Here is a 17,469-nt window from a genome sequence, read left to right on the forward strand (position 1 = left end):
GGGGGGGTGTGGGGGAGAGTGAGTTCTCTAATAAAAAATCTGACCACCCCCGAAAAAACAAAAAGGGAATTTTTTATGCCTTTGCAGTATCTCCACGGGACGTTTATTGTCGGATTTGACTACATACCAGAGTGATCTGGCTTATGCTTTATAGTTTTGTCTACAAATAGCAGTCTATTGAGAAACGAAAGTGGACCTTCGGCCGTTGTTGGGAGGGTGCGTTCGCATCCCCCTTCCGTGGTACGGGCCTGCCACCCGTGCAATGTGTGCGTCACGAACGGGTGGGGGAGCACAAATTCTACTCTAGTTAATAGCAAAGTCTAGAGAACTCACTTTATGATAATACATGATAAAAATAGTTTAAATGTCACGGCCATATGTACACCGTCACTTGTGACCAAAACAATAAAGCATGTCTCGCTGTGAGCTTTTTGCTGCTTATAAGATAATCCATACTTTATTTGGACTATTCAGGGAAGCTTTGATTAACATACATATTATGAATGGGGTTATCTTAAAGCATTGCAATCGAGAGAAATTAGATCATCTTTTGTGGACAAAATGACGCCGTCTCTTGGCAAATATTATCAAGATAAATGGCCAATATTAAAACATTGCAATCGAAAAAAATTGGATTACTTTTTCTATGGAAAAAATGACGCCGTCTCTCGGGAAATAAAAAGGGATGACGAAAAAAGCAATAAATGGCCATAAATTTAGAATGTTGCGTATTTGGGGGAGCTCTAGGATATCATGGCTTTCTTTCTCGTTCAAATATGTCTCTGTGTACATAAAAAAGATGATAAGTGACCAAATGAGGGAGCGCCATGACATCTGGAAGTCGTAGAACACCTCATCATAAAATCGTTCTTTAGAAGTTGTTATTAATTTGGATGTCTCATCTCTTCACCTTGGGCCTTATGCTAGCCATGTTCTGCTATGCTTCTCGTGTACTACTACATGCTGTGCACTGGTTTTCGTTGACCGTACGCCCCTAAAATAAATCCCTTCCAAAAACAGTCAGCTTTGAATTACTTTGTCATTTAAGATTAAGCAGTGCATCACGTATCAGTTTAGCTTCCGCAGTGACGAAGAGGAAAAAACACTTGAGGCGTTTTGAAAGTATTTCCGCGATACAGAGGATCCGTAGTTAAAGTTTTAACTTAATAACCGGGAAGTTGGCTCTAGCCCGTGGGGAGGAGTGGTCGAGATTACGGGATGTCCGCTGGGTTATCCGAGCCCAGGGCCGATTTCATAAACAGATGGAGGTGAGAACTTGTTATTTTAGGTTAATAGCCACCTTTTCCCACCCTCTACCTTTCCCGGTCATAGTCCCATTTATTGGTTTTTATTCCCCTACTTGATTGTTTTACTACAAAACATCGGTGTCAATTCCAAAATTGGCTCTTGTCTTCCAAAGGTCAAATGACACCGCCAAAACGTTAATAAAAGCAAAATCGTGAAAATAGTCTAAAGACTGGCACCCAGGTGACATGGCCAATGTCAGATATATCACGCAGCTTGAAAAGCATGACAAACATGGATGAAGTCTTCTACAAACGTATGGAGCTCGATAGAAAGCTGACACAAAGATAGCAAATACCCAAAGACAAGAACCTTGGTCAGTATGTAACAACAGGATGTGGGGCACCAAGGAGCATGATATTCATCGGAAATTTAAGTGGGTGGTGATGATGTTAAATAATAACTTTTCCTTGCCTCCACGTTGGAGCAGTTGGATATAATCTCAGTTATAAAGCCTTACCGTGTGGTCTAACAGTGCGAACGCTGTTGTATAAAAGACGCCCTAGTAGTGTAGAGAATTGCTGAAGCCCATCAGACCAAAGGGCACCAGCGGGGAACACCATCCAGTTTACAGAGCTCGTTATGCACTAGCAGATAGACCGACTCAGAATAACGCAAAGCAAAGAGGAAAGTCATGTTTGACTGCCGAACAAGGTTTGTAAGAACTTGGTTTACAAGCAGGGAAACAACAATTCTCAAGTTATGTTGTTGAGAGTAGAAACACAAGAGAGTCGTATGCGCGTAATGCAAACCAAATGGATTGTTTTGAAAACAGCTTTGTTATGGGCAATGAAGGGTAGATCTGATTATAAGCCGAAGCAGGTAGATTTCTGCCCCTTTTCCTGTTACTCTAATAACGTCGTTTATAAGTAATAGTCTCCACAAACAAGCGTTATTGAGAGTTTGACATTAACTTACGATAATTTACCCACAGTTCTGTTCAATGGCTTTTTTCATGAGTATCTTAACCTAATATAGAAGATGTAGGTATAACTTACACATAAAAAAACTTCGATGATGACTCTTACTGCGACTAGAACAATATTCCTTTATTACCTTACTGCAAATAAATTTGACCCTTGAGGTCGCGTGACAGGGGGTCTGTTGTCACGCAACTCCATTCGTTACCAAAAAGCTCTCGTTAAAGTTTCCTTTGTTTCTCATACCTTGACTTCCCTTTTACTATGTCTTCGCGGCTTCTGCAACGCTGAACATACAGCGGTGTAGCCAAGATTTTTAACAGGAGGGGGCCCAAAAAGGCCCTTTCGAGGCATTTTCTCCTGTATTTTATATAATGTCTCGTACTGTATCGTTGGCTGCTAGAGGGGGGCCTGGGCCACCCCCTGGCTACGCCCTTGACTAAGGGCCCCCGAATGGTCTTTGGCGAGCACTTGCGAGCCCCGATTTTAATAAATTCTTTTGTATGTTGAGGTTTCCGTCGGCCCTCCGGAAGTAAACTAGTGCGATTGCTGCTTTAAGTTCTACTATGCAAGTTTAAGTTCTATTCCCTCACCCTTTTTCACATTCCAAGTAATGGTATACTGTCTCTTAAAGCCGAATACTATCCACTGTCGGCGGTGAGTACGCAAAAACTCATTAGTACTGTGCGGTTAACGCGATAAACTGTCACATTTTTAGGAAAACCAAGGAAGAAGAGCAAACCCATTGATATAATTTGATACATGACTTATGTTATCAAGAAAACGTCAACTCCTGTACGCGAGACCTTTAAGTGAAAACAGCGACTGATGTCAGTTTTTGGTCGCTTCATTTGAAGGATCGTGTTAAAAGCATGCCCCGCCCCAGCGCGAACCTGATTTATTATTATTTTTTTCGATTCCAGTTCCCTTCGACCTCGGCACCCACGTGACGGCAGGTGGGCGTGGCTTGTTTGTTTTGCATCCTTCATGTGTGTTGGGATATTGTTTGCTGTCGGTCAGAGCTATGCTGTGTTGTTGCCAGTGCTAGTCGAGTACTTCAACGAGTCCAAGGGCAGAACAGGTATTTTTTAATGGCCCCTTTGATCAAACCTGAAATCGTTCCCTTTTTTCCCTCACAAAAATGGTCTTTTTTTTATTTTATTTAAAAAGAAATGGCCCTGCGCGCATATAAATCCTTGACATCCTTGGAGTGCGTGATTACGGTGATAGTTTGTGCGAGTTTGTTTTTAGAAAAAAAAATCGTATCCGCCAAAGGAACTGGATTAAACAACTTTTTACAAGTGAAAAGTGAATTTAAAATATCTTGTTTCGTCACTGCTTTTCTAACACTGACCTTATTACAGCGCTGGTAGGATCGATTGCCTTCTCATTAACAAACCTCACAGGAGTGGTATTTGTCAAACTGAGTGACCGCTTTGGTCGGCGGCCGGTTGCCATGGCATCGTGGGGTGGCTGCGTGCTATCGGTGCTTGTGACGTCGTTCGTGACGGATTTGAACCAAATGTTCGTTTCTTTCGGGTTGATGTATGGGATGTTTAGCGGTGGCGTGCTAAACACGTGTCTTATCGTCATCAGGTGAGATCGATATTTACACGATATTATAAGATGCGCAGATGATAATGATGATGACGATGGAAATGATGATAAGTATTTATATAGCGCATGTAACCAAGCCTTACAATTTAAAAGATAAGCTATGAAGCTGCAATGTCAACAGTATAATTTCGGTCGATTACGTAACAATATCCGATGATTTTTAACGAAAAACGCGAAAAAAAATTTAAAAATGTATAAACAGTGAAATATTTTGAATGTTTTGTTTCGAGCATGTGACTGATAATTTGGAGCGGATGGCCTGTTAAATAGCGCGGATTCTAAAAGATTCTTTTGTCTCTTGTCGGTTGAAGTTCGGTCGGCCCATCGGAAAAAAATGATGACAATGCCGCATTAAAATACGATCCGTTCCGAATATATATACGAAATAGATAGTTTATGTTAATTAACATACATAATTCATGCCACATGAAGTCGTCTAGACCTACGAGTAGATCAGATCCCAGGTAAAACTTGACCACTCCACGTCAGACGTATGGTGACTCGTGGCGTGGCGTCTGCGATCTGCGCTCTCGTAATTCAGTAATCAAGTATAGCTCCTAAAATTCATTGATTTGGTTTTAATATTTTCAGAGAGTACTTCAAAAACCAGTTCTCCAACGCCCAGAGCATAACTATGACTGGTGGAGGGGTGATGCTGTTGGGGATGGCGCCGTCAGTGGAGGCGCTCGTGGCGTGGAAAGGGTGGCGAGATACTCTAAGGATTCTTAGCGGCTTGATGTTTGTTACTGGATTACTGCTGTTAACATACGAACCGAACGTAGAAAACGATGAAACAGAAGAAAATCAAGGGATGAATGGAAGAGATGAAGAAACAAGGGGAGAAAAAGAGAATGAAGGAGTAATGAAGACGAAGGATCAGATTGAAATAATGATAAGTAATCATAAAGACGAGGTTATCTATGAACAGATCGACTTTGAAAAGATAAACTGTGTGACTCAAGAAGATCGATTTGGGACAAAAATGAATGGTGTGAAAGAAATGAATTGTGACAGTAACTTGAGAATTAAAGACATGATCCATCTTGGCTCCGAAGTGAGAAGCCAAAATCAATCATCAAAAGAAAATTCACCAAAACAAACATTAGATTCCAATAACCTAACTAAAGAACACGATGATCAATTTCGTCAAATAAACGGTGGGACGGGTTTGAACCACGAGGTATCCTTGGAGGTCGGGAAGGAAGAGTTGGCGGTTAAGCCAGGGACTAAAAAGCTTCCATCTAAGAGATGTATTGACTGCTCTGTGTGGCTTGACCCGACATACTCCCTAAGTACTATCTGCATCGTTTTAATCAATCTTGGTATGATGGTTCCTATATTCCACTTGGTGAGTAGAATCTCCCTTCACTCTCTGACCCCACCGGACGGACACCCATCCTTACCTGGTATAGGGGAGGTGCAAGAAATCGATAGGAGTGGCATAGGAGCAGATGTAGTGCGTTGTGGCGATGGATGAAACTATAGAGTAGATAGACAAAACGTTGTCGTCAACCGGCTTCGCAATTACGCGACAAGCCCGCATGTAAGCATGGGTAAAAAACACATAAGCTCCTAGCTGCATATATTAGCCACCGCTATCGCTTCTGAAGTTATGCTGTGGCTAATATTTGGAGCTAGGCGCTTCAGTGGTTTTTACCTATGCAAACATGCGGACTTGTCGCGTAATCGCAAAGCATGTTGGCGACAACGTTTTGTCAATCAACTGTATATGAAGTGGGGCCAGTTGGAGAGTACATACTAAACATGTCTATGTTATATTAAAAAGAAGGGGTGGATTATATGGGGGGGAGTACTGGTAGTTGTGAAGGCTTTAGATATAAAATACGGATTCGAAAGGAAGGGAATATATGGATGCGTGTGTTGTGGTGATTGTAGAGGCCTTTTATATTAAATACGGATACGAAAGGAAGGGAATACATGGGTGCATGTGTTGTGTTGGTTGTAGAGGCCTTTTATATTAAATACGGATACGAAAGGAAGGGAATATATGGATGCGTGTGTTGTGGTGATTGTAGAGGCCTTTTATATTAAATACGGATACGAAAGGAAGGGAATACATGGGTGCATGTGTTGTGTTGGTTGTAGAGGCCTTTTATATTAAATACGGATACGAAAGGAAGGGAATATATGGGTGCATGTGTTGTGTTGGTTGTAGAGGCCTTTTATATTAAATACGGATTCGAAAGCAAGGGAATATATGGATGCGTGTGTTGTGGTGATTGTAGAGGCCTTTTATATTAAATACGGATACGAAAGGAAGGGAATATATGGGTGCATGTGTTGTGATGGTTGTAGAGGCCTTTTATATTAAATACGGATACGAAAGGAAGGGAATATATGGGTGCATGTGTTGTGATGGTTGTAGAGGCTTTTGATATAAAATACGGGTTGGAAAAAGGGGCAATCTTCTGAAATAACTCTATACCTTTCCATATACATATTTCTCTCTAATAATGTTGTGTAGTGGTTATTGTTAAGTTCTTGATGACCAAGACAAAGTGCGAGTCTCTGGTTATGTTTAAAGCCGCATTGTCACCAGTTTACTTCCGGCCGATTATGTAACAATCTCCGATGGTTTTTAACGGAAAACGCGACAAAAATATTTCAAAATATTGAAAGCATTGTGTCTATTGGAAGTTTCTTTGAGAATGTGATTGATAATTTAGAGCGGATGGCCTGTTTAATAACTCAGATTTTAATAGATTCTTTTGTCTTTTAATGGTTGAGGTTTCCGTCGGACATCCGGAAGTAAACTGGTGACAATGCGGCTTTAAGGTCTATGTCTGTTTCCCCTAATCCGCATTAGTTGTTTGTTTCACTAGATCTTTTAATCATTCAATCAACCTTCTATTAAAAATTTACCAGGTAAAGTTTGCACGTGATCTGGACATTCCAAGCGCACAGGCTTCCCAAATGCTTATCTTCCGAGGAGTAACCGGAGTGATCGCTCGTCTTATTGCTGGACAGATCATGAACAGGCGCTGGTTATCTCCCCGGCTGACGCTACAGATATTTTCCTTATTGGCGGGAACGAGTATCATTCTGATGACGCAGTCTCGTGGATATGTTCACCTTGCGGTGCTTTCTGCCTTTTATGGGTGTGGTCAAGGGGGTGCTATTATTGCGCAGGTGCAGTACCTTTCATTATTCCTCGTATCATAATTGTTGGTATCTTCAATTAGAATGATATATGGTATGGCTTTTTACCTCTCTGTCCTAAACAGGGTATATATTTCAGGCCTCTCTGTCCTAAACAGGGTACATAATTTTAAGCATGGCTGTCCTAAACAGGGTACCGATTTGGTTGCCTTGCTAAAACTCGTAACCGCTGATCCCGCCGCCGATCTGATCGCCTTGCTTGCTCTCACGTGCTGACAGGGTCCTAAAATTGAGGGTTTTGTCCTAAACAGGATCCTTAACTCAAGAGTGTTGTCCTTAACAGGGTATGGTTTTTCAGAATTTTTGTCCTTAACAGGGCCAGGTTGCAAAACCCCCAGCGGCACCCCTATACCCAAACTTAGGCTGAGTACCCCCCCCCCCCCCCGGGTAAATTTTAAAGGTGTGCTGAATTCTGTGTCAATCATTAAACAAGCTAATGCTCATTAAACCGCCAGAAGTGCACTTTAAACCGCACGACACACAAGAATGTCCTTTATGAGATTTTAAATATGACCGCCGGCGCCAAGGAACGGCTGAGAGCGATAATTGATTTTTGCTGTGAAAATAACATAGCATTGCTCTGCCCGGGCCCCTTCGTATGACATTTTAAAAGCATATGGCGAAAATATATTACTATGGATGTTTATTTAATGGGAGCAGGTGAAGGGAGAGCCGGAGAGAATTTGTTGGTAGAAAACATGTATTAAATGTTAGGTTGTTTTTCTTGGCAAGATTACCTGCTTTCCTTAATTTAATTTTTCGGGGTTTGGCTATGGATTTGACCAAATATTGTTTTGCTCCTTTAACTCTTGATTTTTACTTGGTCTGAATAGCGGGTAGTTTACCCTGACCGGCTAATAAGGCATCGAAATGGCGAGTACACAGAAAGCGGGCCATGCTAACCGCTTGGGGTCGATCATTTTAGATATGGGATGTATCAGTTTCTCTCCTGCTCGGTGTTTCTTTTTTTTTGTGGCCGGTTTAATCGCTCTGATATTTCGCCAAGGCTTGCATGTTCGAATCTTTGCTCTAGAGATTTTGGCTTATTAAGAATGATTTTTCGATTGCTATCCGACACATATCGTCCCTAACACTTATGTGACCAAAACTTGAAATAAAAACTCGCCGTCGAACCACAGGTAGACCGAAATCAGTCTTTATGTAGCTAAGTCAGTTACGACTGGTCAAAGTTGCTTAGGTTTTAGCATGAACATGTTTCGTCTCTTTAATTGCTAACTTATGCTTTACTTGTCGGTCTCATTCCCAGGTCGTGTTTTGGTTCACATGCATGGGAGATAAAAGCAAGGCGTCCATGGCCTTCACGTGGGGTCTGACCGTAAACTCCATCGCCGTGATGGCAAGCCCCCCACTCGCAGGTAATGGCCGCTTTGCATTTTTTTTTGCGAAAGGGGCGTTTGTAAATAGGATGGGCCGAGTGATGATGGGATGGGGGGGGACTGTCTTCAATCCCCGTAATGGCAAGCCCGACCGCATTGCCGCATTGCATCTTTTTTTTTTTTTTGCGAAAGGGGCGCTTAAATTTAGGATGGGCCGAAGGGATGGTGGGATTGGGAGTTTCTTTAATCGCCGTGATGGCAAGCCCGACACTCACAGGAAATGGCCGCATTGCATCTTTTTTTCGCGAAAGGGACGCTTAAATTTAGGATGGGCCGAAGGGATGGTGGGATTGGGAGTTTCTTTAATCGCCGTGATGGCATTCTTTTTTTTTTTTTTTGCAAAAGGGGCGCTTAAATATAAGATGGGCCGTGGAATGGTGGGATTGGGGGACTGACTTCAATCGCCGTTATGGCAGAAGCCTATAATGAACTTTTAGCCAACCCCATTTCTGCTACCTTACAGCCAGTCTTAAAGCGGTTTTTACATTTCTATGGTACAGGTCTGGTAGCAATTTGTTCTGCCTTTCCTATGGCACAGGTCTGATAGCATTTTTTACCTTTCTTATGACAGGTCTGATAGCGGACTCGCTTGGCTCGTATGTGGTGTCTTTTTATATCGCTGGCGGTTTGATCATTTCTGCTTCCTTACTACCATTCCTTCTTGTCCTAATCGAGCGGCGAAAAGCCAAGCCTCTGAGTGACGTCATTGAGAAAAGGATGGTTGTGATTGGTGGTCGTCTGGCAGATCCCGTAAGTGGATCAACATTATGCTTAGCGACCTGGCAATAAGTGTAGAAGGGTTGTAGCAGAAGGGCGCGAAAAGAACTCTCATAGAATCATGGGTAATGTGGTTATACAATAGAAAGCAAAGCATTATGGGCATTATTAATAACACTGCGAATAAAACCCAAAACTTTATTCGTTAAAAAGCTACATCATTTTTTACATCATTTTGCAAGTGCAAGTGTTTTGCATATTGGTATTTATATCCATCCTGCAATAATGAATTCCTATATAAATAAGAAAAATATAAATAAAATTGATTATTTATTATTATTATCCTTTGCTTTAAAAAGTTGTTTACCTTTTTGCCTCGCATGATTATTACACCCAATATATTTCCACTATTTGCTACAAACTGTCTAAAACAGGTATATCCAACGGAAGCAGTTTGCGCGAAATCACTAGACTCCTTCTGTGAATAGTCTAACCTCTCGAATAGTTTCCTAATTTCTACTATACAGGCTTAGTAAAAATGGACACCCCATTCTATCCATCTTAAAAACTTTTTTTAATGCGCTGATTTGACGAGTACACAGGAGGTACGCGCACACCCCCCCCCCCCCCCCCCTTGGCGGCCAAAAAGTGGGACAATTCTTATTAAGGAATTTTCAATTACTAGGCTTTTTCCAGAAAATACGTATAACTGCGCTACCCCCCCCCCCCCCCCCCCCACTTCCTCAGCCAATCCTGGGAACACGCCTGAGGAACAAACTAAATCCCCTTGAGATACTATAATATTATTCTATATAATATTATCTGAAACAACAAAGGTTTGATTCTATGCCTAACACATTAAATACTACAAAAGATGTTATCTTTTTGAAAATGACGAGAGCCGGAACAAATTCAAAACAGAAATATAAAAAAAAGACACGCAATCCGGATAAACCATTTCGTTTTTGTCTCATTCTTCACTATTCCACTTCTTTCTTGTTCCTATATTTCCCTAGCCTGCCTCTTCTATTCTTTCTTGAACCCTAACGCGGCGTGAGTGTTCGTCAAACAGGTTCAAAATGTTTTCAAACTGGTTTATCTTGGCGTTATCGAGGGCAGTGTTCCCAAATATGTCACGCTGGCTGGTGTCGACGCCAGAGCTCAACAGGTATTCAACAGCCTCCACGTTGTTGCGTGACACGGCCTGTGAGAACAACCGATCAAATATATGAAAAAAAAATACATGAATGTCAAAGATGTCGCATTCTACATCGCGTTACTGCTGTGATATGCAGAGATCAGGCAAAACCACCTGAAAACGGCGGTCGAAGGAAAACAACTTCACCTTCTAGGCATTGTACTCACCACGTGTAACGGCGTGCGCCCGTCGTAGTCAACACCGTTCAGGTCAGCGGACGCGGTACCCCATAAGCGTAGATCGTCGACTCGGTTTTTTGCTGCCAGGCAGCACACTTCGGCCGCTATTTCAGACGTGCTTCGGCCCAAAGTGGCCCCAGTCTCCACCAGTAGCTCAACAACCTGTGACAAAAAGAGATTTTCAAGAGTTTAGCGCATGCGCAGTAGGTCAAGAGTTTAGCGCATGCGTTGTAAGTCAAGAGTTAAGCGCATGCGTTGTAAGTCAAGAGTTAAGCGCATGCGTTGTAAGTCCAGAGTTTAGCGCATGCGTTGTAAGTCCAGAGTTTAGCGCATGCGTTGTAAGTCAAGAGTTAAGCGCATGCGTTGTAAGTCAAGAGTTAAGCGCATGCGTTGTAAGTCCAGAGTTTATCGCATGCGTTGTAAGTCCAGAGTTTATCGCATGCGTTGTAAGTCAAGAGTTAAGCGCATGCGTTGTAAGTCAAGAGTTAAGCGCATGCGTTGTAAGTCAAGAGTTAAGCGCATGCGTTGTAAGTCAAGAGTTAAGCGCATGCGTTGTAAGTCCAGAGTTTAGCGCATGCGTTGTAAGTCCAGAGTTTATCGCATGCGTTGTAAGTCCAGAGTTTAGCGCATGCGTTGTAAGCCAAGAGTTAAGCGCATGCGTTGTAAGTCCAGAGTTTATCGCATGCGTTGTAAGTCAAGAGTTTAGCGCATGCGTTGTAAGCCAAGAGTTAAGCGCATGCGTTGTAAGCCAAGAGTTTAGCGCATGCGTTGTAAGTCAAGAGTTTAGCGCATGCGTTGTAAGCCAAGAGTTAAGCGCATGCGTTGTAAGTCAAGAGTTTAGCGCATGCGTTGTAAGTCCAGAGTTTAGCGCATGCGTTGTAAGCCAAGAGTTAAGCGCATGCGTTGTAAGTCCAGAGTTTATCGCATGCGTTGTAAGTCAAGAGTTTAGCGCATGCGTTGTAAGCCAAGAGTTAAGCGCATGCGTTGTAAGCCAAGAGTTTAGCGCATGCGTTGTAAGTCAAGAGTTTAGCGCATGCGTTGTAAGCCAAGAGTTAAGCGCATGCGTTGTAAGTCAAGAGTTTAGCGCATGCGTTGTAAGTCAAGAGTTTAGCGCATGCACTGTAGGGGTTCCGCTGACCGTGACACGTACCTTCTGATGCCTGAACTTGATCGCGTCCTCCAGCGGACTTCTGTTAAAGCGGTCTCTCACGTGGACAGACGCGCCGTGCTGCAGTAGAAAACGCGCTATCTCTAGGTTGCCGTTCAAGCAGGCGATATGCAGAGGCGTGCGACCATCGTAGTTGATATTACCGTTAGGATCAGCGCCCTACACGGAATTGCAAGAATAAGAATGCATTAGAAAGTAAAGAGCTTTCGCTGCAGGGTATTAAAGGTAACGTATAAAACCATAAAACGTTTATACTGTATGCTGCTTTTCAAGCATTCAACCATGTATTCACCTATTTTAAAAAAACGCTGTCAGTCAAATAGAACAGCGAATGGTAGTTCTAAAACTAATAGCTGCTTCTAGGTATGGTTATCCCTAAGAATAAAGATAAGCTAATCGCATGAGTTATTCACATTTTCCTGCATAGTAGGAATATAACAAGATCCATGGAATTCTCTATTTGCGCTGACAACATATGTTGAAATAGGTGTTTTCACACTGTGACTGCTTCAACCGTTAATTAATTTACCAGGGAGAGGGGGTAGATGAAATTTATTCAAACAAGCATTTATTGTAGCCCCCCCCTCCCTTTTCTACTGTCTGAGTTTTATATCCTACTTAAAAAATTGCCGCCCGCCCTCCCTATTGGCTCTCTCCTCTTTTCTCAGTATCTCCCCTATTTCAATAAACGGTGCGATGGAACTAACATGACGAAATCTGCACAGCTTGCACGCTGGATGGTCACACAAGACCGAGCTTTCATTTGAACTTCCAACATCGCCACCTGTTTAAAAAGACGGCCTCGTACAACAGCGAGGGCTAGGCCCCACAATGCCACGCGCGCTACATTTGACAACGTCACGATCCGTCATTAAGGGCGGATCCAGGGATGGGTTGGGTGGCTACACAAACCCCCATTTAAATTATTTCTGAAAGATTATTTGTATTATCCGCCCCCTTTGATGTCCAGTTTCTAACTTGTCTACCAGCCTCTCCCTTTCTTTAGTCAAGATCTACCCATGGCCATACCTGGTCCAGCAGTTTCTGAAGGGTTTGAACACTTCCGGAACTTGAAGCGCAGCACATAAGAACTGGTAAAAGCGCCCGACGAATGTATCTCATTTCCTAGTTTGATAAAATACGGCGATATGAGAGTGCATAGCACAAGTGGGCATGTTTATTTAATCGTGTTTGGAAGAAATAGTTAGTTGCTCGTGTGGTTAATTGTAAGCCCTGGTAAAATGTATAAAAAAAAACACGTCCTTTCATTCAGACAGTAACACAACGGTTGCTTTCAGTAAGTCAAAAAAACAATACTTGAGCAGGTGACCGCTTCAATGAACTCACTGTGTCTTTACCTTATTCTTCTTTATTTTAGCAGGGCTTAAATTTCGTGAAAATTTTCTCAGCATATTCCGCGAGTCTTTAATTTCGCGAAAGAGGAGAAAATTGGTATATATTTGTGATATATATTTGGGATATACGAAGTTCAATGTCACTTCTTTTCTCGGATTTAAGTACCCGCGAAAATTAAGCAGAATAAGGTAGTAGCCTAATCAAAGATGCATAAGAGGGACGTACTGTACCTCACTTGAGCCTATGTGAAGGGAGCAGGCAACCGCTTCAATGAACTCGCTGTCTTTCAGGGAAAACTGCTCCTGCGATTGTGCCACCTTCAGCTCACCTCGCAAGTTCCGTCTCATCAACTACACAAAAACAAGCTTAGTAAACATGCACAATATTCACAGGGAACAAGATGATCTTAAGTGTTACAATAATGTTAGTCATTTACTGCTAGCACTAGGAATCAGAGTGAAGACTACAGCACACGTCATAACCACTACCCGCTTTAGTATATCTGGTTATAACCCATCGAAGTAATGTGATTCATTTCACAATAAATTTTTTTCGATTTATTATGCTTAAACTTGATGATTTTACAGTTTTGTCATTTTCCAAACTACACACACGAAATAATATCCATAAAAACATAAGATAGTTAGATTTCCAAACCTCTTGCCGCTCTTTAACTGTAAGGTGATCATGACCTAGAACATAGGATAGCTTGGTAAGGGCGGCCTCTGGGGTCATGTCAGAGCCTGGGACCACACCGGCATCAATCAGAGTCTGCAAAAAACAACAGTATCTAGTAGAGCTAAAAATTGGCTACTAAATGGTTGCCTTGGCAACTGGATCTTTCAAAATGTGCCCAAAGAAAATTCAGCCGAAACTCTGCAAATCTGCAAAATAAATGTCCCTCACATTACAAAAAAAGTTTATAAAAACAGACCCGTACCCAGGATTTTTCTTGGGGGGGGGGGTGAGAAATCTGAAAAAGTGGACCTTATTTTTCTGGGGGAGAGGTATGTGTGTATATTGTGTTGAGGGGGAGGGAGGGAGTTTTCTGATAAAAATCAGAACACAAAGGGATTTTTTATGCCTTTGCAGTATCTCCACAGGATGTTTATTGTTGGATTTGGCTACAAATAAAGTCTGACTTATGGATTAATGACATACCAGAGTGATCTAGCTTATGCTTTATAGTATTGCCTACAAATAGCACGTCTATTGTGAACCAAGTGGACTTTCAGCTGTTGTGGGGGTGCGTTCGCACCCCCTGCACCCCCCTGGGTACGGGCCTGTACCCCCATATCCCAGCTGCAGAAAGCACATGAGATCACCAGCAAGTGTCTATTGATTAGAACTGTATGTTACACAGCCAAACCAAGTTTAATATTTGTGACTAAACTTTGAATTGTTAACCTAAAAACTAGCTGCAGAAGTGTGACTTGGAAAAAACTTTGGCCTGCCAGTATCATATTAAACAAGAATACCTAGTGTATACAGCAATTATTTTACACTTCTTTTAGAAAACATTGTTGATGCAAACAGTAAATAGCAAATATCAAATGAAGTTCTGAGACAAAAGGTGCTTGTGGGTACCAATTATTTGCAAGGATAAAGATGATAAATAATCTCCGGTGATCCCTGAGCCTCACATTTCTTGTGTGCATTTGTTAGAAGTTGAGACCCATGGTCTCCACTTATTCGCTGTTCCAACTGGCATTATGTTTTAAATAAGTCTATACAAAGCTCCCACCAGGTGTATACAAAGCTCTATGGATAGCATTACTCACCCTTCCTGTAGCATAGGCATCCACTACTGGCCCGTGGATACATTGAGTACAGTTCACAATAATAACACCTCTGTCGGTTGCCTGTTTAATCTCATTGATCAGGTCACTGCGATTGTTTGGGGCATTTCCGGCACCATAAGTTTGCAGCACAACTCCTTGCATAGGTGGCTGCAAAAATGACTTAACCTATAAAACAAAAATTCAGTTCTGACAGTAGCAGATATACAGAGGCTGGTCTACAATTTGCCACTGAATTATTTGATGGCAGTAAAGGGAGGGCTGCAAAAATGACTTGCCTTAAAAAAATAGATATGACAGAAACAGATATACACTATACGTTTATTTACTTACAGTCACGGCAGTAATTCCAGGAAAGAGCCTAAGCAGACCGATATTGGGATTCATTTTTGTGTGAACAGTGAAGCTCGTGGTATTGTTACATCTGAAAATTGCATCCCATTGCACTGTGAAAAAATGAACACCCTTCATCATACATTTTGTGTTTGAACTCCATCTAAAACTTCAAATCAATCATTTTAAAGTGATTGAAATCTCACCATCAATTTTGACTGTCATTGTTACCAACGGAGGGAGGTTTGGAGAGTCAAAGGCACTGAAACTTCCAGCATCAACCTTAGTAGCTCTGTTGCCTCTATAAAGACAACCACCAAAGTAGAGACCAACTTCAGGGATAATGTAATGGCCTGCTATCATCAGCGCACCTAGGAGGTTGTCCCGACCATCATTTCGCTGTTCATAAATTGGGACCTATCACAAACAGATTCATAAAGTTTATATGAAGAAAAAAGAACTTGCAAATTAGGAAGGAAAGATTATTAGTGGCAAGCTTGCCTTCCATATTGCCTATTTAAAAATTTAAAGGTCTATTTTAAAGAAATATAGCCATACATTATTAATAGACTGATTCATTATTGATGGTATTCATTATGAAGGTTATCCCAGTTAAACACTTGAATTAGCTGACGGAAATGGATGCTTCATGTGACTGTATTGAGGGGGAGTACAAAATGGTGATTTCTAAGCCCCCCCCCCCCCCTGGAAATTACATTATCTTCAGATCCCCCCATTTACTTTGCACCCCTGCCTGCCACCTGCCACCTGATACCTTCTTGTACCTCTCTTCAATGCAAACTCCCCCATGAACTAAATTACCTGTGATCCAGTTAAAACGATTGTCTTCCCAAGATTCTCCATCATAAAAGAGAGGGCTGAGGCAGTATAAGCCATTGTATCAGTGCCATGAATAACTACAAATCCATTGTAGCTATCATAGTGCTTCTGAATGTCAAGCGCCATCATAACCCAGTCTTCGATCATCAGGTTTGATGAATCCTTGATCGGAACATACTCTTTAATGTAGTATAGTACTCGAACATTATATGGAGACACCCTGTAGGGAAAATAGTACAAAAAATATATAATTTGCCTATACCAAAACTAAAATTAATTGCACTTTAATGGCTAGGGTATATATTTTGAAATTATAGGCATGTCTGGAAGGACACAGCAATATCAGCTCTAATAAAACTGTTATTATTTAAATTGCGTGGAGTAAAATAAAAAACGTCACTTGTTAAGGTGGGCTGATCCTAGTTGCTAAGAGAATTCGAGAATATTGTTGAGGCTATGACAACGACTATTTTTTAATAATTAATGACCGAAATTGCTTGTTTTGGAAATAAATGAATCAACTTTCCATAGAATAGTAAAAATAAGATATTTTAATTTTTTGAGGATGAGCCTAGGCAAAACAATTAACACCACCGTCTTTGCTAATGAGTTTTTAAGTATGGACGTAATTAATTCTACATTCGAAGTATTATTCCTAGTATAAATTAACATACGGCATAGCAAGTTCTTCTAGCTCCAAACTTTCGGATTGTGTCTGTTGTTGGTTCTTCCTAGTAGCCATGAAGACTTCGTCGTAAAGCATGGGAAGGCGTTTAATCTGTTTTTGGAGAAAACCGGTCTTCGGTTGATATCCTGCAAACAAAAGTACTCCTTCAGTCTCAAAATTATTTACGGTGGATTAAAAAAAAAAGCACAACTGAGACTACAAGCAAAGGATTACTAACCGGATTGTGTCTTTTCCATACCGATAGTTCCACCAGTATACAAGACGAGAACGCGGGCTGTTCTCGGCTCCATTTCTTCCATTATAGTAAATCGCGTAAAAGTTAAAGCATTAGACAGAGAAATAGAACTACCCTACGCTAATTCCTCATGTGAATTGACTTATCATACTTGGTCACCTGTTCCTACACCTTTTCAGATCATCACGAGGCAAATATGGCCGACGCTACATTTACTCATTTTCATCTCGCGGGGGTGTATAGGGGGCGTATACTATGACGTTGCCACAGGCAAACCGACTTTACATATTTGAGTCGATTATGCCTAGTGCACACCAGCGACATAACGACATGGGCGCACTCACTCTTATCTTCGACATAAGAGAAAAAACATTTCTTTTATGTCATTATGTCCATATCGTTATGTCTGGCTAAACATAGTACGTGTGCCCATGTCGTTATGTTGTTAGTGTGCACTAGGCATTAGAGAAATAAATACACAACCAGCAACAAAAATGTCTCCTCATGAAAGGATATATGTTTTTTTTTATCTTTAAA

At 41.5% G+C, this 17,469-nt stretch overlaps 2 protein-coding genes across 4 annotated transcripts; one reads left to right on the top strand and one right to left on the bottom strand.

Moving 5' to 3' along the window:
• Nucleotides 1-1,104: 1,104 nt before the first annotated feature.
• LOC5520866 (monocarboxylate transporter 3) lies at nucleotides 1,105-9,685 on the top strand. 3 transcript variants are annotated; one of them, XM_048729987.1, is made up of 8 exons: nucleotides 1,123-1,268; nucleotides 1,421-1,959; nucleotides 3,149-3,306; nucleotides 3,590-3,821; nucleotides 4,434-5,190; nucleotides 6,729-6,992; nucleotides 8,290-8,398; nucleotides 8,991-9,685. In XM_048729987.1, exons 2-8 carry the CDS (start codon nucleotides 1,940-1,942, stop codon nucleotides 9,206-9,208), a joined length of 1,758 nt encoding a protein of 585 aa, XP_048585944.1. In that variant the 5' UTR covers nucleotides 1,123-1,268; nucleotides 1,421-1,939; the 3' UTR covers nucleotides 9,209-9,685. The 3 variants fall into 3 exon arrangements, with proteins under 3 accessions (XP_032221637.2, XP_048585944.1, XP_048585945.1); XM_032365746.2 differs by lacking the exon at nucleotides 1,421-1,959 and having other exon boundaries at nucleotides 1,105-1,268; XM_048729988.1 differs by lacking the exon at nucleotides 1,123-1,268 and having other exon boundaries at nucleotides 1,341-1,959.
• Nucleotides 9,686-10,080: 395 nt separating this feature from the next.
• On the bottom strand, nucleotides 10,081-17,172 carry LOC5520761 (L-asparaginase). The gene is made up of 12 exons (XM_048729986.1): nucleotides 16,915-17,172; nucleotides 16,684-16,822; nucleotides 15,992-16,229; nucleotides 15,376-15,586; nucleotides 15,170-15,282; nucleotides 14,819-15,004; nucleotides 13,695-13,808; nucleotides 13,268-13,387; nucleotides 12,711-12,806; nucleotides 11,664-11,840; nucleotides 10,502-10,675; nucleotides 10,081-10,340 (listed from the first exon to the last, which is right to left on the bottom strand). Exons 1-12 carry the CDS (start codon nucleotides 16,994-16,996, stop codon nucleotides 10,149-10,151), a joined length of 1,842 nt encoding a protein of 613 aa, XP_048585943.1. The 5' UTR covers nucleotides 16,997-17,172; the 3' UTR covers nucleotides 10,081-10,148.
• Between the last annotated feature and the right edge of the window lie 297 nt (nucleotides 17,173-17,469).

This window comes from Nematostella vectensis, chromosome 7 (assembly GCF_932526225.1).
Source record: "Nematostella vectensis chromosome 7, jaNemVect1.1, whole genome shotgun sequence".
Lineage (NCBI taxonomy): Eukaryota > Metazoa > Cnidaria > Anthozoa > Actiniaria > Edwardsiidae > Nematostella > Nematostella vectensis.